We start from the raw sequence: 26,996 nt of genomic DNA on the forward strand, positions 1-26,996 counted from the left end.
CTATGGAGAAAATCATCTTTTGAAAGCTGTTTGGACAGAACCGTGTGTAGGCTATAGTGTGTCCACAGTCATATTGGAGTGATAGAAACAAAACCAATCTCTTTTTTTTTTATTTCCTGACGTTAAAATAGGTCCCAAATCCTAGTGATTTTAAGGGCCCACCACAACGTGACCTAGGAGTGCAGTTTTTCCCGCCCACGGAATTGATTGGCAGGCACTATGTTTCTATAATAACATGTATAGCCATCTTCACAGAATTTTTTTTTTTTAGAAAATAGAGCATGTTTGTGAAAAAGACATCAAGCCGTTGCGGGCCCTGTAAAAGCTTTGGCAGACAAAATTGAAGAGCGAGGGTCAGGAATAGTGAATCATCAATGTAAGTAAAGAGAGAGGGGAGGGGGAACCACGGAAGTGCATGGAAGTGCATTCTAACTTAAATCGTCCTAACTTTTCCCTCCCTTGTGGCGCCCCCGACAGACAGTAAAATCGATATCTGTTAACCGGTATAATCACCGTGGCCACATGCTATCACTAAACACACTTATATGTATATGTGTGCATGTACAGCAAACTGCATTTTTGTGGGACTCATCATGTCAGAAAGGCTTGAATAAACTCAACCTCAAATACATCAAATGACATTTTTTGGTATTTTTGTGCTAATGAACTGTATTTCAGCTTCATCTGAGTCTGTCACTGACCGCTGTTTATCTGACATAACACATTATGAGAAGCAGAGGCACATGGGAATGGTGGGCGGGGAGAAGCAGCTCATTTGCATTTAAAGCTACAGGCTATAAAAACAGCTACAATGTATTCAGACACCAAACTGGGCAGATTCTGGAAGCTATAATAAATTGGCTGATGGGTATTTTGAGCTGAAACTTTACAGACACATCCTAGAGACACCAAAGGCTTATCTTACATCTTGAAAAAGTTATAAAATAGGTGCTCTTTAAAACTGCTAAATTAATAAGCATTTTCTATCAAGACAAGCAAAAATATTGTCTTGTTTTCAGAATTAATAAGTCAAAATTTTAAGTTTTGATGGGATAATGTCAATAAGGTAAGCAAAAAAAATCTTATGTCAAAACAAAAATGATTATTTTACTCCATTGGTGGATGATTTTGCTTTTTTAAGGACAAAATTGCCTAATTTGGATTACTAATTCTGAAAACAAGACATTACGTTTTACTTGTCTACAAAATGCCTTTTGATTTAAGCATTTATAGATATCTGGACAAAATAAATGCAGAAACTCTACATAAGAAAAGCAATTTTTTGCAGTGTATATACAGTCAATCAGCTCAGCCCTTCCCATCTTTAGAGGGATGTATTATTATTTTATTTAATTCACAAGAAAGGATAGTGTACATCAATCAACATTCGTCAAAATGCAAATGTACTCGAATTAGCCCAAAGGGGTCAAATTTTTTAAATATTTTATTTATTTTTTTATTTTTTTGGTCATGCCTTTGGCAGATGTTATAGGGGGCAAAACATTAAACAAGAGTCATCATAGCTGCATTTTCGTAACGCTTAAAAATGGCAAATTGAAATTGTGCAGAACATGGGTCACACTATACAGTAAGGTTACATTTGTTAATGTTAGCTGTTATTCTTACTAGAATTAAGTAACAATAAATAATATTTTTACAAAATTCATTAAGCACTTTGTATTTTAATAATGCACTAGTAAATGTGGCAAAGTTGCGTTTGTGAGTATTAGTTAATGCACTGTACAAATAACAATTAACTACTTTATTTACATTATTATGTTCTGTACTAACCCTATTGTCCATTGTTTGTTCATGTTAGTGCAATGCATTAAAATATGTGTTACCACTTATCAGAAAATGCAGTTTATCACAGTACACACTGTTAACTACTCATTTATTACCTGCCTATTATTAAGATATTAACTGTTTTTATTTAAACTTTTTTTTAGAGTATGATCTTATCATACATCCCTAAATCAAGACAATTTTAAAATAAAAAGGTCATAAATCCAGGCTTTTTCATCATTATTGCTTGAACAATCTGCCTAGATATTTTTATCGCATATGGTTGTGATATATGTAAAACATCACAAGAACATAAAATGATATGTTGCATGTCATATAGTGTCAATTAATTGAAACAATGTGCTTTTGTGATTGTAGTTCTGGAGATTTAATATTGAACAGATCAAAAAAACAATGGTTCAAGGCAGGGCAAATCGGTCAAAAAATGCCCTGTGGTTTTTAATAACTGTTAATAAATATGTTTGTATACTTGTATGTGCATATATATATATATATATATATATATATATATATATATATATATATATATATATATATATATATATATATATATATATATATATATATATACACATATACACACACACACATATGTGTGTGTGTGAATGGATGGATGTATTTGTTAATTTAATTATAAAATCATTTAACTGGGAAAAAATAAAAATAATAATAATAATTCAGCCCTTTTTTCTATTTATTAATGCTGTACTATTTTTTTTTTTAAAGTTTTTAAAGAAGTCCTGCACAGTACAAGTCTGTAATGATCCAATACTTACTCACTTTGCCTGCTTTATCAGGGGTTGCCACAGTGGAATGAACTACCTGATCCAAAATTCAATATCGGGGGGAAAAAAAAGGCATTACAAGAGCAACCGTTGTGAATTATTAAAAGCATTTGGAAACCAGACAACCCATTTTTGGAGGAATAAAACAATATATAAGAAATCAGCCCTAAGCTTGTGTGTATACTATTGTGTCTGTTTACTTACTGCAAATCTATACTCTGGCATCAATAGTGTTGTTATAGATTAACAATAAAAAACAACTTAAAAGTTATTCACAGAAACATATCCTATAACTTCTGAACATTTGAAAGCTGTATGCATCATATATTTGTGTCTTTTTAAAGAAAAGTTTTGTCCAATTTGTTTTGTTCAATCTGCAAAACACACACGAAAACAAAACAGAGACCTGAAAAAGTTCTATCCAGTAACATTTAGGTTCAATTTTATTTCTACACCTTAGTCCTTCCCCAATTCCCAATTTCTGCCCCTATCCTCATTAGCTTAAAGGCACATGGCTATGGGGAAGGGCTACATAGCCCTTGAAACAGAGATTGTTCAGGACCACACTCGAAACCAAGGGGTAAGAAAAATTCCCAGAATTTTTGGAAATTCAACGGCAGCATGGCTGCACATGGAAGTCAAGAGATGCCAAAATTTGCATTTATTGTCATCATTACACATGTTTACAACAAACAAGCATATGTTTTAATCCATTTATAACAACATTCATACATTCATAACAAGTATTTTACTGTCATGCTTAAATTAAAAAAAAAAAAAAAATGTACTGATGTACTAAAATGTACTAAAAGTGTCACTCAATGACACTTGAATACCCTGTCGGAAAAGTCTAATGTCTGGGAATTATCTTTTTACAGAGTCTGGTATAATGGTAATGTTGTTTTTGTGTGTTTACATAGATGAATATGGCCACGCTGTAAATACACAGTACAGTTACAATATTATGGTCACATTATTTCATTATGATAACATGATACCATTTGATTCATTGATGCCCTGAAGAGAAATACCAAAAAATAAAAACATAACTGGAATAACTGCAGCAGTCACCATCGTCAGTCTCATATGCGGCAAGAGATCGCGATGACATATGATGACCGGTGCAGTTGTTGTAGTGCTGTTCCATTTCTTAGAGGTAGATTTTGAAGCCCTTCCCTTTCACACTCTGTTTCAAGGGCCAAGGGGAGGGGGTAGGGGTACAAAAATAGAATTGGGATTGGGCTGAAGGGTTGAAAATTTACATTTAATGGTAGTTCATCCTGAATTAAAAATGTGCTGTTTGTTTACTCTACCTCAAGTAATGTTTTTTTTTTTTTTTTTTTTTTTTAGTAGAACAATAGAAGAAGATTTTTAGCTAAAACTGAATTATATACCATTCTATAGACCAGACTTCTATAACTATTCATATAACACTGTACTAAATAGACTCATCGTCATGTCATATTTAGATTCAAAGCTTCTATTGATAATTTAGAATTTAACATACAGTGAGGGAAATAAGTTTTCAAAACGTCATAATTTTTCTCAGAAAACATATTTCTAAAGGTGCTGTTGACTTAAAATTTTCTCCAGATGCTGGTAACAAAAAAGTACATAGAAAAACTAGTCTAATTAATATAAAATACGTTATGTGTAATAAAATGAAATGATACAGGGAAAAAAGTATTGAACACATGAAGAAAGGGAGCTGTAAAAGACACTGAAAGTCCAGACAGCAGCTGAAATCTTTCAGAAGTTATTCAGCTGCCCTTCGTAATTGTAAATTAATATTAGCTGAATCAGGCCATCTACATTAGCAGGATGATGATGAAGAAACCAGAATGGACATTTCAACATGACAATGAGCTAAAACAATCAACCTGTAGAATGGCTTGGCCAATCACCTGACTCGAACCCAATAGAGAATACAAAATAAAAATCAGTTTAGATAGATGAGAGGCACAGAACCATCAAGATTTGTAAACTCTGATGATGTCTGTGAAAAAAAAACTCACACCTGAGCAATGGATGTGGTTTTATTCTATATGCGAGACCAAAAAAAAAAAAGCCTAAACTTAGTCAAATAATCAAAACTTTTCATTTTTTTTCTTAGCTGTTAAATATATGCTTTCAATGTCAATATCATTTTAAGTCATAAAGTAAGTCATTACCCTAATAATATAGTCTATATGTGTATACAAGTTACTAGGCCATCTTCAAAAATTTGTCATTAACTACTGTAAGTGGTTAGCATGGTTGCCTTAGGCAAGAAGGTTGCTGGTTCGAGTCCTATATATAAAGTCTTGTGTTTCAAAGATTAAGAAGCTTGGAGAGACATGAGAGTGAATAAATAATGACAGTTTTTTTTATTTTTGGCTATCCATTTAGACTTGTTGTGTGGCAAGATCTGTGTGAATTGATTTCTCAAAGATTCCTAAGGAAAAAAAAAAAAAAAAAAAGATAAATCAATATTAAAAACAGCATGCAAATGTAGAACAACATGAAGGTGAGTACACAATGACTGAAAATTCACTTTAGAGCAAACTATTCCTTTAACTAGAACCCTCTATCTGTCACAGCCATATGGCGTATTAGGATTTCTGTGTACTGTGTCAGATGTCACAGAGAGATGCAGGTGAAGCCATGTGTCACATTCCTAGCAGGAAATCTGATTTTTTTTCATCCCCACTGCTCCTCTGAGGAACAGTAAAGCCCTGCTACGATAAATGTCAGGTCAGAAGAGCAGCCGTGAGACATGCTGGAAGCCGCATGTTTGCCCTCGCTGCATGAATTCGACGTGTCAAAGTTCCTGTCTGAACTGCATTAGCTTGTTTTTGGGTCGTGTCTTGAGACTGTATCATTCACCCAATAGGCAAAAAGAAAAGGGGGTGAGGGGAAAGGCAGGGAGAAAATTGGAATCTTGTCAAGTATGATTGACATGCCTATTTGTCCCAGGGAATTCTCATTCAGGGAAATTTTAAAGATGGCTGTAAACCAGCTCTTTGTCAAAAGAAATCATTGTTCCTTCAGACTGGAAACACATCACGGCAAATCTGTGGAAAGCAAATAATCCCTGAGGGAAATTCATTTAAGCTCAAAAATGACTAAAGTTTACACTTTATTTTTGGCTCTAAATAAATAATTGAACACGTTAGGCGGCTGCTGTCATTTTCAGGAAATCCATCCACAATGCAGGGCTTAAAAGAAGGTAGCAATGCTTAACCGGCTTCTCTATTTGCTTTGTAATGAGGACAAGTCTCAGGATTTCATCAACGGACACAAAGCCGAGCGGAAGCTGTGCTTTAATGGCGGATTGTCTGACGATGCCAATATTTTAATGCCCTCAAATTAAATTGACAAATTAGATTCTTAGGCTAAGTGAATTAAACTTGAGGCATTGGATGAAGATCATCACTTTAGAAAACTTTCTTACAGGATTCAGCCCAGCAGGCAGCGAGGATGTCTGTCAGAAAGAGCGAGGCGTCGAGGAGTGAGCAAGAAAAGATGTATTCCAGAATCTTGACAGCAGCTGGATTTTCCTCTCTCAGCCTTCAAACATAAAATGCAGTGATTCCGCGTATAGCTCCGGTGCCACAGAAGCAATGGACTCGAAGAACCCTGTAAGCTGACCTCTGAGTAAATTCCGCAATATGAGCTCACTTTTCACCTTGATTCTTTAGGCCACAGAAAACCTTTCTCATAGACTGCGGCGCTTGTGTGAACGCGCACGCCTTAATGCTCTTTGACTTCAAATCCCAGATGTAATTGAACTGTCAAGACTGCTGTCTAGGATTGTTTCCGAAGGGCTAAACAATACGTGCGTGCGTATCCCTGATACCCCCAAAGCTGAAAACGCATTCCAGAATATACCTACATATCATCAATGCATCAAAGCAATGGAACTGCACCAGTGTGTTTGCAGAATCCATCACCAAGTAGCTGTTTCCATCTAAAGATGCGAAATAAATGTATGAGCAAAACAGGAATACTGGACAAAACATTTGCGGATACAGAATCGTTTCCATCTCATGAGTCAACAATGAGAACAAAATGGTCACTTTTGTATAAACTGTTGCCAAAAATCACAAAGAAAAATGGAATCTGCTGTGGAATGGGAAGTCACTGTGGGTCTTTTGTCCTTTTTTAATGAAGTAAACATAGGCCCATTCTAAAAACGTAGCCCTACATACCTTTATGGAGATTGTGAATTACGTAGCCAGAGGAACCTATATGGCTGCATTTTGTCTTTAAAATGAACGATAAGATGCAATATGACACCGTTCCTTTTTTGGGTTTACCAGGTGATCGCTTACTTTCCTGTGAATGGCTTTTCGGCTGTTACCAGTTTGTCCAGTGGCCTCCAAGCGTACGTTGCAGGATTTAAGATGTAGAGAGGAGTTGACCATGACAATGGGATTTGAGTTTGGCAAAGAAAGATTCCAGAAAGCAGGTAAAACAAAAACAAAAATTTAAAATTAAAAGTAAAAAATAGGGTGATGATGTGGTAAAATCTGAAATGTGGTAAAAATCAGGCTGCCACAAGGGCTTTCTGGATTGCTTTCGAAAACACTGTTGGTTGGGTTCAGAGAAGTTGATGGGAGCTGGTCAATCTGTGCTTTTTAAAACACTAGGGAAGGAAGTGGGTCATAGGCAATGCTAGGGGTGGGAGTGTGGGGGGAGTTAGGACGATTTTACTATTAGGGGGCCCAATCAAACCCACCCGCATCTCTCATCAGTTTTGTATGCAGCAACCACCCCCCCCCTTCACTTTCGTCTGTGATACACTCCATCCCCCCACAACCCCCCATTCATCATTTTCATCCATGATAGCACCCCCCATCCCGGCTCATCATTTTTGTTTCTGATTCGGCACCTCAACCGATTCCCTTCATCACAAGCACACCCGCTCTTCACCTGAGGCTCCCCAACCCTCTTAATTTTCGCCTGTGAACACCCCCCCCCCCCCTTAATTTTCTTTGTTTTTGTCCGTGACTCCCCTAACCCTCTTCACTTTTTCTTTCTCTTTTCACTTTCTCTTCCCTCTTCACTTTCATGTCATGTCATGAGGACAGAGAGGTGTCGTGGACGAAAGTGAAAGGGGGAGGGAGGCGGTGGATGGTTGTTGTGGGCAATTGTGGGTCGCGGACACTACTCTTTGTTTTCGTCTGCAACCCCCAACACCTCCCCTGCTCCTCACTTTTGTACGTAACATACACCAACCACTCCCCATTTTTCATTTATGTCTGTGACACCGTTCTTTCCTCATGACATGACTGCCTCATAACATGCCGGATACGTTACCCCGATCTTTTCCGTAAACTCACAATTTACAAATTAAGCGCAGTATGGGGGGATTGGTCAGTCCTTATGTCAGTCAGTCGACAGTGGCCAATGGTCGATTTACGTGAAATGACCAGGTGCTAATGGTGATATTCCGTGAGCGAAATTTGAGATCTCCACAATTTTACACAGCAACCTCTGGCAGATTCGCAAAAACCAAAACTGCTAAAAACGTAGCTATTAGGACGTATCTGGCCCTCAGGAAATGTATATAATGGTACTTAAGGGTGCAGTAGGTGATCTGCCAAAATGCTAACCGCTTAGCATATTATCATTGGACAGCGGGGAGGGACTGTGATTCAAAGCCACACCCTTTGAAATCGCGAGCGCTTGCACCGCGTCACAACAGCAGATAGACAACCCACTAGTTCATGTCATTCGCCAATTAGTTAGTGTTTAGTCAGGAATTACATTTATTACTTAGGAACATTCACATGCTATTTCAGAGCGAATACTCAGAGTAGCATGGTAAACAGTATAGGAAGGCTGTCATTGTGCAAAAATGACCCAATGTGAATATAAAAGCAACTTCAGCTCAATAAAGCAGGTTAGGCGGATTAGCGCTATTTACTGATGTTTTGTTGTTAAAATAAATATAAATATACATTATTTATGCTGTAAAAGGACCTTATGAAACTGAAAATAATAACATCAATCTTTCACCTGGAGATGTCAGTGACTGAACTACACGTCTGTGCATGTAAGTCATTCATAACAGAACACAATCTAACATAAGCTTAGCCTGACTAAAATAGTTTTAAAACAGAACATTACCTGTCTAACAGTAATACTTCAGCCATGGTGTCGTCCTTCCTCCAGCGTGCTAAAGTAAGTCCAATATTGATTCAGGTTTTTTAAAGTTTTAATTCAGCATTTGATTTCTCCCGGTCTGTCTCGTGACCGCGCGGCGCTTATGCAGACGGGCACGCGCGAATGGCTGATCTGCATGAACAGTTGTACAGAAGTCCGAATCTACATTTGCTGACAGACAGTCTGAGCTGCTTATCAGAATTATGGTCGGTCCGACAATATTTAATTGGATGAACATTTTTTTTTTTGTTTTATCTTTTACCCAGAACATAAAAATACATATAAACACATTTGGATCTATTACTGTAGTACTATTGGACTGTGAAGAGACTTTCAAACAGCACAACAAAAAATGCTTCTGAAGACCATCACCTACTGCACCTTTAATCAGAATGAGCCCGAGTTGAATAAAGTACATGCAATAAAAAAAAAAAGAATACAATGAATGTATATTGACTTTTACAAGCACGAGAGCACTCTTTGGCAGCGCAGATGCTCAAAACAGCTTTTTTATGATAGACTTTGACTAAGGCTCCTGTCCAAAACTCGGTCCTGGAGGGCCAGTGTCATGCAGATTGTAGCTCCAACTTGCCTCAAACCACCTGCAAGGATGTTTCTAGAAAGCCTAGTAAGAACTTGGCTATGAGTCGGATTGGGGTTGGAGCTAAACTTTGCAGAACATCTGCCCTCCAGGACCGAGTTTGGACACCCCAGGGCTAAAGCATTTTAGAATGACCAAGACAACATTTTAGATGCTTGTTTGTCCATCATGCTCTTTTTTGTTTTGGCATTATCTGCTAAAACAAAATCACATGACTCTTTTGATGCACATGCTGGGATTTATTCAGTGAATGAATAGTACTCTTTAATAGTATAGAATAGTTTCTTTAATAGTACTTTATCCTACTCAGTTTTTATGCAGTTTCAACATTTATGTCCATATTGGCATTTCAATTAAGCTTTTTTTTTTTTTTTTTTTTCATGCAATATTATAAAATGCGCAAAAAAATAAGTGGATGGAAACATTAGCTAATGTCTGCGAAAATCCCACTTCAGCACTTCACAATGAAAGAAGACAGAAAAGGTGATAAACTTGTGAAGTGGCAGGGTAGACGCTCCTGCAGCCACTGGACTCTCTTGTGTTGGTGAATTTAATTAAGTGGAAATAGGGGAGATGAGACAAACCTGACTGCAGCGGTCCACTCGCTCTCGACAGGCACAGGGGCATGCTGCTAATTAAAAAGTTTAATTCCACGACTGCCGCGTTGGCATCCGAGAACCCAGAGGTGCGTCCTTGCACGCCTTGGCGGAGGCTTATCAGAAGCAGGCAGATTGGGGCGTCCCAGGGAGGTGCAAGAGCTGGGGCGAGAGATGCCATCCAGCTCGAGTTTGGAGGCAGTACAGCTTCCAGCCAGCAGTCAGGAGGAGAGAGTCGGGTTTGAGCTGCTGCGCTGCGTGCTGAGGCAAGGTAAACAAGGGATAAACGCTGGATTTGGGCTCTGTCCTGCTTTGCTCAGCAGTGGATCTGCGTCTGCTAGTCGTTCCTCCTGTCACAGGCTTGTGTCACCGTTTCTGACGTGAAAGAATCAAGCCTGCATGCTGTTCATGCTACTCACAAGCCCACAGACGATTCGCTACACTCGGTGGTCTTAAGAACACTTAAGCTGCACTTAAAAACGTTTGAACTCCATTGCATTAGATATGCAAGTATCAAAGAGAGTGACATCTGCAAACAAATAGTGCAATAGTGCTATTTTTCTTTTCATTTATTTTCTTCTAACTTTAGTTTTTTGAGCCACATTATGAAGAAGTCAGGGTCACACTTTACAATAAGGTTCATTAGTTAATGTTAAGTAATTAATTTACTAACATGAACAAACAATGAGCAATACATTTACTACAGTATTTATTCATGTTAATAAACATTAGTTAATGAAAATACAGTTGTTCATTGTTAGTTCATGTTAACTCATGGTGGATTAACTAATGTTAACAAGCATGGACTTGAATGTTAATAATGCATTAGTTAATGCTTAATTATGATTAATAAATGCTGTACAAGTGTTGTTCATGATTAGTTCATTTTAGTACATGCATTAACTAATGAATGTTATTGTAAAGTGTTACCGAAGCCAGTGTAATTGTAGAGTATGTTTGAAGTTTTCTGCTGGATCAAACAGGTGTCATATCTAAGAAACCGCAGAGGTTTATCATCTACATCAAGTTCTGATAGCTGAATCAAAATGTGTCAAAATACTTATGTTCCCACTACTACAAACAGATAAGACAAACACACAAGAAAACATAAAGATTTATGTAGAACAGATACAATTATTTTAACAATTCTAATTCACATGGATCCGCAACATGAACATCTTATATAATGCATGCCAGGCCAGTAGCTGATAATGTAACTTTGTAAAGAAGCATTACATGTCTACATAAAAATAGTCCTGTATAGACTGAAGTGCCATCTGAATTTTTCATCTAAAATAAGCATTTTTCTCAAGCTCTTAGTTTTTTTTTTTTTTTATTCAGTAATTTCACTTTTATGGCAAAGAATAGTTTTTTCTACCGATTTTAACATAAGATAACATTAACAAGAGGTAGAGAAAACTGCTCATCGTGGAAGAAAATTGTGGATGGCACTTGCATCTGACCTCTTCAAGTATTCATGAAAACTGTATAGACTGAACATCCTTTACATAATGCCCAAAACACATACAGTTTCATCACCCAAACAGTATTTTTTTTTTTTTACTGTTTGTACTTCCCATCCCATTGTAAACAGTAAAAATCTGAGAATTTTAAATGATTAATTAGTTAGTAAATCTGAAATATAATGTTTTGAGTATCTTGATTTAAGCGAATCGTCAAGATTTCTTATTTTCATTCATTGTTAAATATACTAAATAGAAGTGATGTTAACAATAAATGGACATACTGTCTGCATATTAAAAGATAAATATAAATAATTGAAGAATAACAGAATAACTATCCCCTCAAAAGGACAATACTGTATTTATAAACATTTATTATTTATTGCCATTGTACAGCAGCAAATAATGTTCATTCTTTAGTTGAACTGTAAACTGATCCTCCGTGTTGTTTTACTGGCCAATACCAACACAAAGTCCATGACTGACACGCGACATGAAAAAACTGGTCTAATACACACACACACAAACAAAATTAACGGACAACTACAGGTTGCTATATTTGCAATGTTTGCACAACTACTATTTTTACACTGCTCTGTACAACATGTGTACCTCAATAACAAATGTTTACCTGTACAGTATTTATATTTGATACAATATTTGCACAGCATGCCTAGTGTTCTGGTCGGTGTTACTGTTACTGTCCTTGTCTTCTCTTGTCCTGTCTTGTCTGTAATGTCTTATTTGGTTATTTTTATTTTGGTATCCTATTTTATTTTATTTCATTCTTCTAAATGTTTAAAATAGTGTGTAGTTCTGTATTATGTTGTCAATATATGTTGTTTGATGTAGCACCTTGGTCCTAGAATTGTATTCATTGTATCGTTTCACTGTGTACTAAGCTATTGTTAAAATGACAATAAAAGCCTACTTAAACTAATTTCCTAGTTAATTTCCTTCAGGTTTTTTTAAAGCTTTTAAAAATATACACAGTAAACATCAAATATTATCCACACACAGTCAGTATTATTAACCTGATTTATCCACCTGAGACCCAAATAATTTTTCTTTCTTTTTTTTTTTCTTTATTTCTTGGACCACAGGACCATTTTAGTTTGAAACGACCGCCACTCGGACAGTAAAACTGTACAGGATATGGCTGTAAAGGGATATTAATCCAATATTAATGTAACAATAACAAAACAAAAGCCATTTTTTCCCCTTTTGTTTGAAACAGATATGTCTGAAAGAGAGCCGAACTAATAAAAAAAAGAGGTGATGTTAATCCAAAACAAATTTAAAATATAAGTGATTTAAAACTGATTGTCATTTTCTAATTGTCTCTTATTCTCTAATTTTCTGATTGTCAGACTATAAACCAGAGTCTCCCTCAACTATCTTATGAAGAATCCTCTCTGCTTCTGCCTCCTATAACATGCAGTCTTTAATTACATTAAGATACAGTAGTCCTGGTGTCCACTATAGTGCACATTAAAAAAAAAAAAAGATGATATTTTGAAACACAAACAAGTTAACAGCTTTAAAAGCTAAATGTATTGTCCCTGACAATTTAACAAACAGATATAAATGTAATAATAATAGTAAAAAAAATAATTAAAAAGCAAAATTTTACATGCCTCTCTCCTTCCCATAAAATGTGCTTTTTTGCATGTCGGCCATTTTGGATGCAGTGTAAGAAGTGGTTCCTAGCATGCCAGCCAAACAAATGACACACCACTAGAAACATCACAACAACATTGTTTCAAGCAAATAACAAAACGCATTTCACTGAAATCACTTAAATTTTAACCAATCAGATGCAGACCTCAAAACTGTGAGGGCAAACAAGATTCCGTTAATTGAACTAACTTGTCTTTAACCCTTAATCTCCCTTTAAACTTTGAAACAAAAAGTTGTAACGATGAAGATTTTCTGAAGTTCCACTCCTTGGGAGGAAGCAAGGATCGCCAGGGAATAAATAGGTGGTGAAATTAGAGCGCTTCATTGTGTAGTTTTGTACAGTGTAAGAACAATGCGTGGGCTTCAACGGTGTATAGCGCTCATTGATCAGAATGTACTTTATCTCTAACAAAAAAGGAAGAGACCTTGGTGTAGGCAATGCTGATTCTTTGCTAGCTTTTGAAAGGCCAACTCTTTTTACAGACTCATGACCAGACACAAAGATGGAAAAACTCTCCTGAGGTCAAATAGCTGAAGGATCTCCGGCTTTGAATACTGTGTGTAGGACTATTGAATAGAATGAATAAATAACAGATCAGAGGACACTGGAAAATGCTGAAAGCGTCTTACTTTTTTAAGCACATATGCAACATATACAGTAGATTCTATACAGCAAATGTAGGTGATCACTACATGGAAGTTATTGTGCAACTCTGTTAATACAGCACATATAAACAACTATATTATATTATATTATATTATATTATATTATATTATATTATATTATATTATATTATATTATATTATATTATATTATATTATATTATATTATATTATATTATATACTATATTACAGCATATAACTAAGACAGAACTTGTGTATTAACAATTAACTAATAATTATTTATAATAATTTGAATATGTTAGTATGTAAATATCCTACTTTATCTGCATACATGCAATATTTATAATTTTTCGATACAGTGTATAACTATAGAAAAAAATAAAATAAAAGAGACCATACGATAATTCTCATTTGCTGCACAATTATAGCTTATAGTAATGTGTTTAAGAAAAATGTAATGGTTTATTTATGTGTGACATTTTTTTTATGTATGTCATTAGAGCATTTCAATAATGGTTTCGAAGCATGGTTACAATAATTCTTACACAACACATTAACCAGGAATGGGCAGAAATACACTGAAATGTCTTTTAAAATAAAATATCAAATACCTCAATTTTACATGTATCAAAATGAGCTACAAAATAGAGCAGCCAGGGCAGCATGGCAGCACAGTGGATAGCACAATCACCTTACAGCAAGAAGGTTGCTGGTTCGACCATCGGCTGGGTCAGTAGGTATGGACCTACTTTGCAAAAATCTTCTATGAATAGGCCTATTCAATCAAGCCCTTCATTGTTAAATATGAAGTAAACTATATTTGATAGCAGCAGCTTTTCTTTATTAAGCCATAATAATAATTTCTAATATGAAGGCATTTTCATAGACCCTATCAAATACAAATAACAAAATACAATTTTTATATTTGAAATCCGTATATCTATCATAAATACCACCCATCCCTGAAATTAACAATCTTTTCATTTCAGAAGTGATGCAGCCAGATTTCAAAGAGTGGTGAATTTGTTAGATATACAAAAACAAACACTAAGAATGTACAAGAATAAAAGGAAGACCCACTGATTTATGAATGAATGAATGAATGAATGAATGAATGAATGAATGAATGAATGAATGAATCAATTAATGAATCAATCAATCAATGCACATCTAATTTAGAAATGAATATTGGGATTAATATCCACCCCTAAACAGGAGCATGAACAGATCTTACAAGAGCATAATAATAATAATAATAATAATAATAATAATAATAATAATAATAATAATAATAATAATAATAATAATAATAATAATGCCTTACTTTTCTGGACACTCAAAGCACTTACACATTGGGGGGTGGATTCACTGGTGGTGAATTTCCTCATCCACCACCAGTGTGCACCATCCACCTGGTTGATGAGACGACCACACACCAGCTGATTGGTGGAGAGGAGATGAGAGGTGATAAAGCTAATTATGATTATTAGGAGGCCATGATGGACAGAGGCCAGATTTGGCCAGGATGCTAGGGTTAAACCTCTACTCTTTTTTTTAAAGGACTACCAGAGAGTTGGGGCCTGAGTTTAACGTCTCATCTGAAAGACTACACTCAATGAGCAGTATAGAGTCCCTGTCACTGTACTGGGGCATTAGGACCCACACAAACCACACAAAGCCACCTGCTGGTCTCACTAACACCACTTCCAGCAGCAACCTAGCTTTCCCATGTGGTCTCCCATCCAGGTACAGACCAGGCGCAGCCCTGCTTAGCTTCAGTGGGCGACCATGTGAGACTTGCAGATAGCTAGCCACTTTTTATATTTCTAATTACTCAATTATAATAAACAAAAAACATGTTTGTTTGTTTTTTCGTAGTAATAACTGTAATCATTGTGCTATTTCATTCATCAAATAAATGCAAACATAATGAATGTGTCCAAACATGTTTCCTATATACTTCTCTCTCTCTCTCTCACTCTCTCTCTCTCTCTCTCTCTCTCTCGACCTGTTTAAATAAAATAGCAATGTTTTTTCCCCAACAAATGCTTTCCTTAGAGCTGTCTCTGCACATTTAGCTGATTTTTTTTTAACACTGCACAAAAATTACACACTTCAGCTTTAATGCTGTGTTTTTTTTTTATTTTTTTGCTTTCCCACACTGCTTTAATCTGAGAGTGGACCCCAACAGTGGTGCGCTTCGTCTAATGATGCCGAGCTATTATTATTTGACAGAGGCAACGCATTACCCACTCAGTGAAAGTGAGGCTTCTTTTAAAAGCAGACGGGAGTTTAACTGAGCATCCGATCCTCCCTGACAAGCCTTTTAAACATCGCGTCAGGCTGTAAAGGAGGAGTGCCGTCATATTTCAAGACTGCGGAGACTACCTCCTGATAGATATGCCCAGCAAATCTAATCCAAAAAGGCTACACCACTGCATATTTATTCATGATGGATTCAACATGGAAAAGCATTGTGTCATTGTGAATAGAATATTTGTTAAGCCATCTGAGAGCTCTTGTGCATCTAAAAGAGGCAGTTCAACTAAACAAAAGAATATGTCACTGTCTCTCCCCTGTGTCATTATAAAAGTTTTAGATTTTTGAATGATTTTTAATAAGAGATGTTTTGTTTAGAATTATCCATTATACACATCCAGTCAAAAAAATAATAATATATATTTTTTTTATAAAATACAATAAAACATTTATTGATACAAAACTGTTCATTTTGTAAGGAAAACCCTGAGTCACTATTCTATTATAGTTAGTATTTTTATTTATTTGTATAATTTTATTATTATTATTATTATTATTATTTTTTTTTTATTTTTTTTTTTTGGCTATGCAGTAATTCTAATTTACTGTGGAAATATTTGTCCTTTTTATGTAATTAAGAACATTAATAAAGATTTTGTTAATTGCAAAACAGAGCCTTTACATGACAAGAAAATTTACAGTTGAAGTTATTAGCCCCCCTGTTTATTTTTTCTCCCCAATTTCTGTTTAATGGAGAGAAGATATTTTTCAACACATTTATAGTCATAATAGTTTTAATAACTCATTTCTAGTAACTGATCATCTTTAGCATGATGACAGTACATAATGTTTGACTATATATTTTTCAAGACACTTCTATACAGCTTAAAGTGACATTTAAAGGCTTAACTAGGTTAATTAGGTTAATTAGGCAAGTTAGGGTAATTAAGCAAGTTAATGTATAATGATGGTTTGTTCTGTAGACTATCGGCCTATAATTTTGACCTTAAAATCGTTTTTTAAAAAATTAAATCTGCTTTTATTCTAGCCGAAATAAAAACAAATAAGACTTTTTTTCCAGAATGAAAAATGTTTTTAGACACACTCTGAAAATTTCCTTGCTTTGTTAAACATTATTTGGGAAATATTAAAAAAAATAAACTTTAAGGGGGCTAATAATTATGACTTCAAATTGTATATACATAAATGTTCATTTACAAACCATACTTGCTTACTGAAATGCAGTATTATTTAGAAACTTTTTCTATCTCTGTTGTAAAAAAAGGCTTAAAAACAGCTGAAATTTGGGAACTTTTCTTTAATGAGTGATTTATATAAAAATTTCATATTTTTTATACTTTTTCTTTCTTATTTGTATTGAACTGCATGTTTGCATGTTCTCCCTGTGGTTATGCGGGTTTCCTCCAGGTGCTCCGGTTTATCCCACAGTTCAAAGACATGCGCTATAGGTGAATCGTGGTAACTAAATTGGCCGTAATGTATGAGTGTGTGTATCAATACAAAACTTTTATAGGTGTTTCCCAGTACTGGGTTGCAGCTGGGAAGGCATCCACTGCGTAAAATATATGCCAAAAAAGTTGATGGTTCATTCCACAGCGGTGACCTTGTTAAATAAGGCACTAAGCGGAAGGAAAATTGTTAAACAAATTAATTAATTTAAAATAAATAAATAAATAAATAAATAAATATATAAATAAATAAATAAATAAATAAATAAATAAATAAATAAATAAATAAATAAATAAATAAATAAATTCCTCTAACTTAAATAAAAACATAACAAAATAACAATTACCTTAGATGTTAATTAAAAATATTATCTCAGTGACACCAAAACAACACCAGTAATGAACAACGGCTCTCTTTCAGCCTACTATATCATTAACCTATGCAAATTATTAACATTTTTAAACTACCGTACACGTTTCACATATTTAATCTTTACCGCCACAGCCAAGTATGAGATGAGCCACTTTTTTACGAATGCAAATCACTCTGCAGGCGTTTGGTGAGAAAATTGACTCCAAAAGCCCATTTTAATACCCAAATGCTAATTTTATGTTGCAACATTTCAAGTCATCACATCAAAAGTCCAGTTTTTTATCGTCACACCAAATAACAATAATGTCTTGCTACACTGAGCCTCTCGTTTGGCGCAGTAACATATTTCACATCTACTCCCATCAGAGTGACTGTGATATTCCTGTAAGCCATACTTTACGTCAAGCGCATGTGAAAACAAATTTAAGGCCGCTTAAGGGATTTTTTTTTTCCCGGCCTCGACGACACTAAAACACACAAGCACTCTTAGGTGTTATTTATGTAAGCTTGTCACCCCCTGGTCTAATGAGCCCCACACAGGCAGCGTAATGAAACTGCTCACATTAACACCCGGCCAAATGAACGAATGTTACGATGTCAGGCTCGCTCTGAAGTGAATTGCGGCAGATGTTGCACTGCCCCAAAGCTCACAGCCCAAAGCAAGCAGATCCAGCACAAGCCACAGTATGGCTTAAAATGCTCAAAACAAATCACTCTCTAGCCATCAGATGGTTTTTCTATGAGTGTTTTCGGCACCATAGGTATAACTGCTTGGCTGAATAATGCTTTGGTCTTTGTAGAATAGCATTCAGCCTGGTTGTTTGCTAAAGCCTGCTGTGGTTAGGATGTATCCATTTTTTTTTTTTTTTTTTTTGCACATCTGTATTTACTTATATGATTGAGAACATAGATAAAGACGTTGGGATTAAGTTTTGTTTAGTTGTATTAATGGCAAAACAGAGCCTCTTATTAACAAAATTGTTTATACATAAATGCACAGTTGAAGTCAGAATTATTAGCCCCCTTTATTTTTTTTATTTTTCTCCTTTTTTAAATATTTTCCAAATTATGTTTAACAGAGCAAGGAAATTTTTACTGTATGTCTGATAATATATTTTCTTCTGAAGAAAGTCTTAATTGTTTTATTTCAGCTAGAATAAAAGCATTTTTTTAATAATAAAAAAAAAATATATATATATATATATATATATATATATATATATATATATATATATATATATATATATATATATATATATATATATATATATATATATATATATATATATATAGTCGGCAAAACAAGCCACCATTTTACAATGACTTGTCTAATTACCGTAATCTGCGTAGTTAACCTAATTCACCTAGTTATGTCACTTTAAGCTGTATTGGTGTCTTGAAAAATATGTAGTGAAATATTGTTTACTGTCATCGTAGCAAAGATAAGAGAAATCAGTTATTATAAATGAGTTATTAAAACTATTATGTTTAGAAATGTGTTGAAAAAATCTTATTCTCTGTTAAACAGAAATTAGGGGAAAAAAACAGGGAGCTTATAACTCAGGAGGGCTAATTATTCTGATTTCAACTGTTTACAAGTTACATTTTTTCTTTTGCTTTTTATTATTCCTCTTTTCAACTGTGTTGTTTACATTGTCCCTAAAAAACACTGTGTGAAAATGTGAAACATTTCAATATTATATTTTAAACTGTTAAAATTAATATGAATATAAATGGCTCCAAAATAAGGACTGAAAAAAAGTTTAAAAAAAAAAAAAATATATATATATATATATATATATATATACATAATTTTTTTTTTTTTAGATTAAAAACCAAAAAAAAAAAAAAAACAATATTAAATATAAAAATACAATTGAAGTCAGAATTATTAGCCCCCTGTTTATTTTTTCCCCATTTTCTGTTTAATCTGTTTAACGGAGAGCAGATTTTTTTAAACAAATTTCTAAACAAAATAGTTTTACGAATTAATTTCTAATAACTGATTTATTTTATCTTTGCCATGATGACAGTAAATAATATTTCACTAGATATTTTTCAAGACACATCTACAGCTTAAAGTGACATTTAAAGGCTTAACTAGGTTAGTTAGGTTAACTAGGCAGGTCAGGGTAATTAGGCAAGTTATTGTATAATAATGGTTTGTTCTGTAGACTAGTGAAATATATAGCTTAAAGGGGCTAAAATTTTGAACTTAAAATGGTGTTTAAAAAAATTTTAAGATATCAGACATTCTGTGAAAATTTCCTTGCTCTGTTCAACAAAATTTGGAAAATAATATATATATATATATATATATATATATATATATATATATATATATATATATATATATATATATATATATATATATATATATATATATACATTAAAATTGGGTGTAATAATTCTGATTTCAACTGTACATATGTCTATTATATTTAAATATTAATTAATAAAGCATTATTTTAATAAGCTGATATACTTCATGTTACAGTGCATGCACAGACTACATTGTTCAGCATACACGAATACAACCTAGTTTGAAAATGAATATGTTTATCATTTTCCCAGTGGATATAATGTACTTGGGTGCATTTGAACAAAACAGATAAATCAAACATATATATTTATTTAAAAAAAACATTTTAGTGACCAAATATATTTATAAATAGAAATATAATACATTTAAATTCATGTAAAATATTGCAATAAATTACAAATTACAGTCGGCGCAATAGCCTAGTGGTTAATGTCAACATATGGTGCACATCATGGCGTCCTGAGATCAAATCCCGGCTCGAGGACATTTCCCTACCCTAACCCCCCCCCCCCTCTCTCTCTCCAACTTCGCTTCATGTATAAACACTGTTCTATCTAATAAATATTAAAATAAATAAATCTTTAAAAAAAAATTACAAAGTTTCAACAAAATATATATATTTTTTTCCTATTGATTTTTCCTCTTTTATCGTTTTTTTTTTTTTTTTAATTTATATTTACCCCTAACATATAATGTGGGGCCACTACTATTATTATTTTTTCTGCACAACCTAAAATAGATAATTTAGTATTTAATAGTTACATTTAAAAACAACATGTAAATAAAAATCCATCAAAATTGAATTTGTTTTTTTTTTTTTTTTCACAATTGGATTGCGACCCCTGGGTTGTTAATGTTATATTAATGACACAGCAATAAAGTCAGATTCAGCAGATTGATTTTACAGCACAATGTTAAACTTTGATACCTTTACGCACTAGCAAACATTAAAAAAGAGGCCACAACTGAACATGGAAGAAGATGTCCAAATTAAAATCTCCTAAACAAATTAATAATGACTATAAAATTGATTTAGTGTTTAAACGTCTGCACTTTTTTGTGTTCTCAACATGCTCATGTTTATATAGTTCCTATTGTTGTATGTGCACATTCTGTGCAATGTTTCTATATTTATAACCACCTTCGGGGATAGTGAGGGTCATGAGTCATTGGAATTTATATTTTGGGGGTCCCAGGCTAAAAAAAAATAGGTTACCCCTGCTGTACACAATCGAAAAAATAAAATAAAAAATTATATATATATATATATATATATATATATATATATATATATATATATATATATATATATATATATATATATATATATAATTCCTTGTTCTGTTAAACATTATTTGGCAAATGTTTGGGAAAAAATTTACAGGAGGATCCATTGCTGCTTGGTTCATGTTTTTGCAGAGATTATTCCTGGTCTGTTGAAATTCATTAATTAATTCTATAAGTTTTATTTTAATATAAAACTGAAGATGGATAAATTGTGAGCAGAGTTATGACACCAGTTGTTTTTCTTTTACAGTTTACCTGAAATTACTCCCATAATTCACGCAAAGCATCATGGGGCATGGTGGCAGAGGAGTGTATAAACTGGGAAATATGGCTTGCTGACGCAGGCTGACGTGTTGGGAGCACATCCACCTGAGTAAGCAGCTCGTGATTTGAGCACACCTGGGAGTCCGGAGCCGAAAGAGCTCAATGGAGCATTCAGAGCACCTGGCTCCACTGAGCAGTGATTGTGAACATGAATCCACCATGAAATGAAGCAGTCATGCTGCTGCTGTAATTACGCTGAAGCTAGAGTAAAACATCCATGGCAGCCTGGAATTTGGTCATTGTTGAATTGCCACATATGTATTAGTAGACTGACTAATTGACTGTGTGTAGCAACTGCAAAAATGGAGAAATAAAAGCAAAGAACCACCAAGTTTGTAGTAAGCATTGATAGTCCTAAATGCAATAGGTACAGATGGGTTACTTAAAGCCTCATGGATTCCTGCGGCTAATGAGTCAGTGTACCATTGGGTAGAATGCTGGAATGCTAACAGGTTGTTGACAAGCAGGTGCCCTAGATTATTCAGTCAGGCCAGATCAGAATATATTGGAGGCAAAAATAAATAAATAAAAATAAATACCATACTCAACTTATTCTCTAAATGTTATGTAAGGCCTTTAATAATTTTAAGTGTTAATATAAATAATAAGACGTTTTATATTAAATCAGAATCCTGTCTGAATCCTTAGAAAATACTAAGCACTGTAATGGGAAACAGATTATGCAGTCTTTTAAGTGTCTTTTATTACAAAGTAAGGAAAGAAAACCCAAGCCGGATTGGATCTGTAAAACTATATCATTATTATCATTATTATTATTATTATTATTATTATTATTATTATTACTACTACTACTACTACTACTACTACTACTAATAATAATAATAATAATAATAATAATAATAATAATAATAATAATAAAAAATAAGGTAATGTATTAATTTAATTTACAGCATTTTGGCCCAATCTTGTATTTCAAGAGTGTGTTTCATTTTTATTTTCTAATTATGAAATATTGATAAATAATTATATTAACTTCAGTAAAATAATAAAGTCATTAAAATCATAAAATAAATATATAAAATATGTGAAAGTATATTAATCAAATCAAAGACAGTGCCATTAAGGAAGCCATTTTGTTATCATGTGACAACATTATTCTTATTAAAATATAGTTCCTGGCTGTTTTACATATGAACATGAGTATGTGTGTGTGTTTGTTTGTTTTTGTGCATAATGCGTACGTCAACTGACTTATCAACTGCTTTGTAAAAGTCAAAAACAGTTTTAAAGCATCAAAAACATCGCAAGCACAGCCAATCTCCAGATTCTCAATTTCTAGTATCCATTTTTCCTTTTTTTTTCTCTCTCACACATCTTGCGTGTCATCATGAACCCAGCAGCACAACAGAGAGAAACGTGAAAGGCGCACCTGTACCAATCCAGACCCTTCTCGTAGTTCCTGTCAAAGAAGTGAGGCTCATTCCCAACGGCTCGCACGTCGGGATGAACCCGCAGCGCTTCCAGCAGAGCCCTCGTCCCCCCTTTCTTCACTCCGATAATAATGGCTTGGGGCAGCTTTTTCTCCCCGTAATCCGAGGTGCAGTTCACCACTCTGCGGAGCTCGCTGTCCGTGGTGCTGAACTCCAGGTGCTCGCGCTCTCCGGCGGCGGCGGCAGCGCGCGATAGGCTGCTGGTCGTGGCCGCCTGTGCTCGCGCCCATGCCGGCGTCCTTTCGTCGATCCCCGCGCTGTTTCTCACACTCGAGATGGCGAGGCTCTGCTCGGTCGCCGTCCTCTCCACGAACTCCTCGTCCAGGTAGCCCTGCGAAGAGCTGGAGTAAAGTTTCTCCCTCAGCGTGACAAAAGTTGTCTCCTCGGTCACGAGTCTCCCCTGGTACACGTAGTTCTCCTGGAACTGGAAGGAGTTGTAACAGCTCATCAAGCTATAAAACAAATAGGTGACAGAAAGGGAGAGGGTGAACATGAATAAGATCTTCCGGGGCACTTTAGAAGTAAAAACCGAAGTGCTGGACCAAAATGCCATCTCTGATAGCAGCGACCCTTTCAGAGAAGTGGCCAGACATGTTTCCACCCCAAGTCTCGCATGGACACTCAACAACAATAATCTGTCACCATCAACACCGCGAACATCTGAAAGTGCGACGAGGAGCTCGAGCGCACCACGCACAGGCGCGCGCGCTCTCGCTCGCTCTTCACTTGAGCGAAACGGATGGTTAAAATTCCAGAAGAACGTCTCGGGTATCGATTTCTTATTCCGACGCTGACAGTCTTTGTCACAATTGATCGGACTGAACTTGCAGATGAGATGGGCTGCGGTCGGGCGTCCTTCCAAACGAGCAGCCCGCTTGGATGTAGGCTCTGCGCGGTGGTGATGCTGCTGCTGCTGCCGCTGATGGAAGTCTTGGCATCTTAGAAGAAAAGGGCCAAAGAGATGGCAAAGTCTCTGAAGTGATGCGCAGGGCACGTCCTCACCCGACAGCGCTTCTGGAGTGCAGTTTTGACACCTCTGTCCTTCACACCGCTGATTTCGAGTGGCAATTGGCGCAAACGGTGGATGTTAATCCAAACGAGGTGCTGATGTTGTATCACGCAGTCATCCTCCCACTGCTAATCCACTAACTTTGAGCGCTGGAGAGTGAGCACCCTCGCCATAAATATTCATTGACTGCTCTCAGTGGCTGAGAGCGCAGCGCGCAGCCGTAACGCCTCGTGTTCATTGGTAGACGTGATGTGTGCATCAGCCGTGGGCTCATCCGAAAACCCCGAATATTACTACAGTAAAAAGACCGCCGCTGTACATCTACAGCTTTCGACAAAACGTGAAACAGGAAGAAAGCGTTCGGCATTTTGGAAAGGAAAGAAAACAAATACATACACATATAAAGAAAATGTAGCATGCGCAAAACATATTCCAAAAAAATTATATTATTTGTATTCTGATTACTTTTTGCAAATTTATGAATTTTAATATTATCAAATCAAGTTTGTTATGTGTGATATCATCAGTATAAAATAATAGTGATACAATAAATATAATTGTGGTGTCACTTTTTTTTAAATTCACGTTTAAATTCCTGTTTAAAACTGACCTGACAGAATCACTAGTCAATATTGGTAAGGGCTGTTTTTCAGGTCTTTTTAATACTTGTACAGCTCGAAAAACCTTCAACAGCAGCAAAATCGAAAGCAATAATGGGAAATAATAAACATTCATAGTGTAGCAGCATTTATTTATTTATTTATTTATTTATTTATTTATTTATTTATTCAATCATTTATTTATTTATTTTTTTATTCTCCCTGACATCCCTATTATATCAACTCAGTTGTTCTCACAGAAGCTCTGAGTTTTGTTCTATAGAGAGCAGCTCATGTCTGCTCTCTACTGGTCTGAGAGATACAGGGCCCATCCATGAAAGACTAGCACAGAGTAAAACAGGTGATTCTTCCTGAGCTCAACACACAGGTTACTTAATGCACATTACATCACATTAATGCACCAATTATAGATGTGACTGCATACATGACAAATAACAGGACGCAGCTATATCCCTGTGGTACGTACACTGAATAATTCAATAGGCTAATGGAAATACCGTTGCGTCTCCTCACCCCCCTCCATAAAGAGTTCCCTGAATAGAACAAACATTTCTAGTGAAAATGTGTTAGATGTGCTTCATACAATTATTATAATTAAGGTCATGCACTGAAAAAAAAGGCAACAAATGTTCCTGTAAATGAAAAAATCTGATTTATCCGATACCTGATTTATTTATTTATTTATTTATTTATTTATTTATTTATTTATTTGTTTGTTTGTTTGTTTGTTTATTTATTTATCTATCCATCCATCCATGAATTAAAAAGAAACATTCCTTTCCTTCTTTTATCCATCCATCCATTCATCCATCCATCCATCCATCCATCCATCAAATAGAACCACATTCTTTTTTTCTTTCCTTCTTTCTTTCTTTCTTTCTTTCTTTCTTTCTTTCTTTCTTTCTTTCTTTCTTTCTTTCTTTCTTTCTTTTTTTCTTTCCTTCTTTCTTTCTTTCTTTCTTTCTTTCTTTCTTTCTTTCTCTTTCTTCTTTTATCTTTCCATCTATCCATCCATCCATTCATCCATGCATCCATCAAATAGAACCACATTCTTTCTTTCTTTCTTTCTTTCTTTCTTTCTTTCTTTCTTTCTTTCTTTCTTTCTTTCTTTCTTTCTTTCTTTCTTTCTTTCTTTCTTTCTTTCTTTCTTTCATTCTTTCTTTCTTTCTTTCTTTCTTTCTTTCTTTCTCTTTCTTCTTTTATCTTTCCATCTATCCATCCATCCATTCATCCATGCATCCATCAAATAGAACCACATTCTTTCTTTCTTTCTTTCTTTCTTTCTTTCTTTCTTTCTTTCTTTCTTTCTTTCTTTCTTTCTTTCCTCTTTTATCTTTCCATCCATCCATCCATCCATCCATCTAATAATCGATTAAATAGAACCAGTTTTATTGATATTTTATTTATTTATTTATTTATTTTGCAGTTTGAACCTTTTTCTCTTCTGAATATGAACCAGGTATTAGACACATGTGTTATAGGGAAATAAACAGATGACTTTTGAACTGTACGATGTGTGCTCTTGCTTTTGAACACCCCATTTATCACATCCCAGAATTTACAGCTTCCAGCTCTGAGCATCCGTTAAAAGTAAGCATTCCATTTTCTTGATAAATCAGAGTTTTTGCAGTATAGCCTGTTATGGTCGGTTTTTGGAGGCTGTTTAAAATCAGGAGCTACATCTGAGTTAAATCTGCATGTTTGTACATCTCAATGGGGTTTAAATTGCTGACGTGCACTTACAAAAGTGCTTTGTGTGCTAATGTCTAAATGTATTTAAAGGGACAAGCTTACCCCCAAAATTTACTCTCCTTCATTTTGTTCCTGATGGTACACAAGGGTCTTATAAAGCATAAAGATCAATATGTGGCATGAATTGTATTTATTTAAAGAATGTCTTTATTGTATATTGCAACATATTGCAAATATAACAGAACCATTTGTAGAAGCTGTGACTTAAATGAAATAATGTTGTAATTAATGGTCATTTATTTATTTATTTATTCACTCGTGTATTAGTTCACTCTTTTATTTGTTTATTTATCTTCTGGACACTTTCTCTTAATGAAGTGAAACAATAGCACTAAATGGTGCATCCAATATATATATATATATATATATATATATATATATATATATATATATATATATATATATATATATATATATATATAT

General features: G+C 34.6%; 1 protein-coding gene across 1 annotated transcript in view; it reads right to left on the bottom strand.

The window, feature by feature from the left end:
• The window catches only part of hs3st4 (heparan sulfate (glucosamine) 3-O-sulfotransferase 4), a 214,011-nt gene extending 189,683 nt beyond the window's left edge, over positions 1-24,328 (bottom strand). The window contains exon 1 of the mRNA NM_001080589.2: positions 23,132-24,328. Within this exon, the coding sequence (NP_001074058.2) occupies positions 23,132-23,745 (614 nt within the window). The 5' untranslated portion in view covers positions 23,746-24,328. The remainder of the gene's footprint in view (positions 1-23,131) is intronic.
• Positions 24,329-26,996: the final 2,668 nt, after the last annotated feature.

Source organism: Danio rerio, chromosome 3 (genome assembly GCF_049306965.1).
Source record: "Danio rerio strain Tuebingen ecotype United States chromosome 3, GRCz12tu, whole genome shotgun sequence".
In the NCBI taxonomy this organism is placed as follows: Eukaryota; Metazoa; Chordata; class Actinopteri; order Cypriniformes; family Danionidae; genus Danio; species Danio rerio.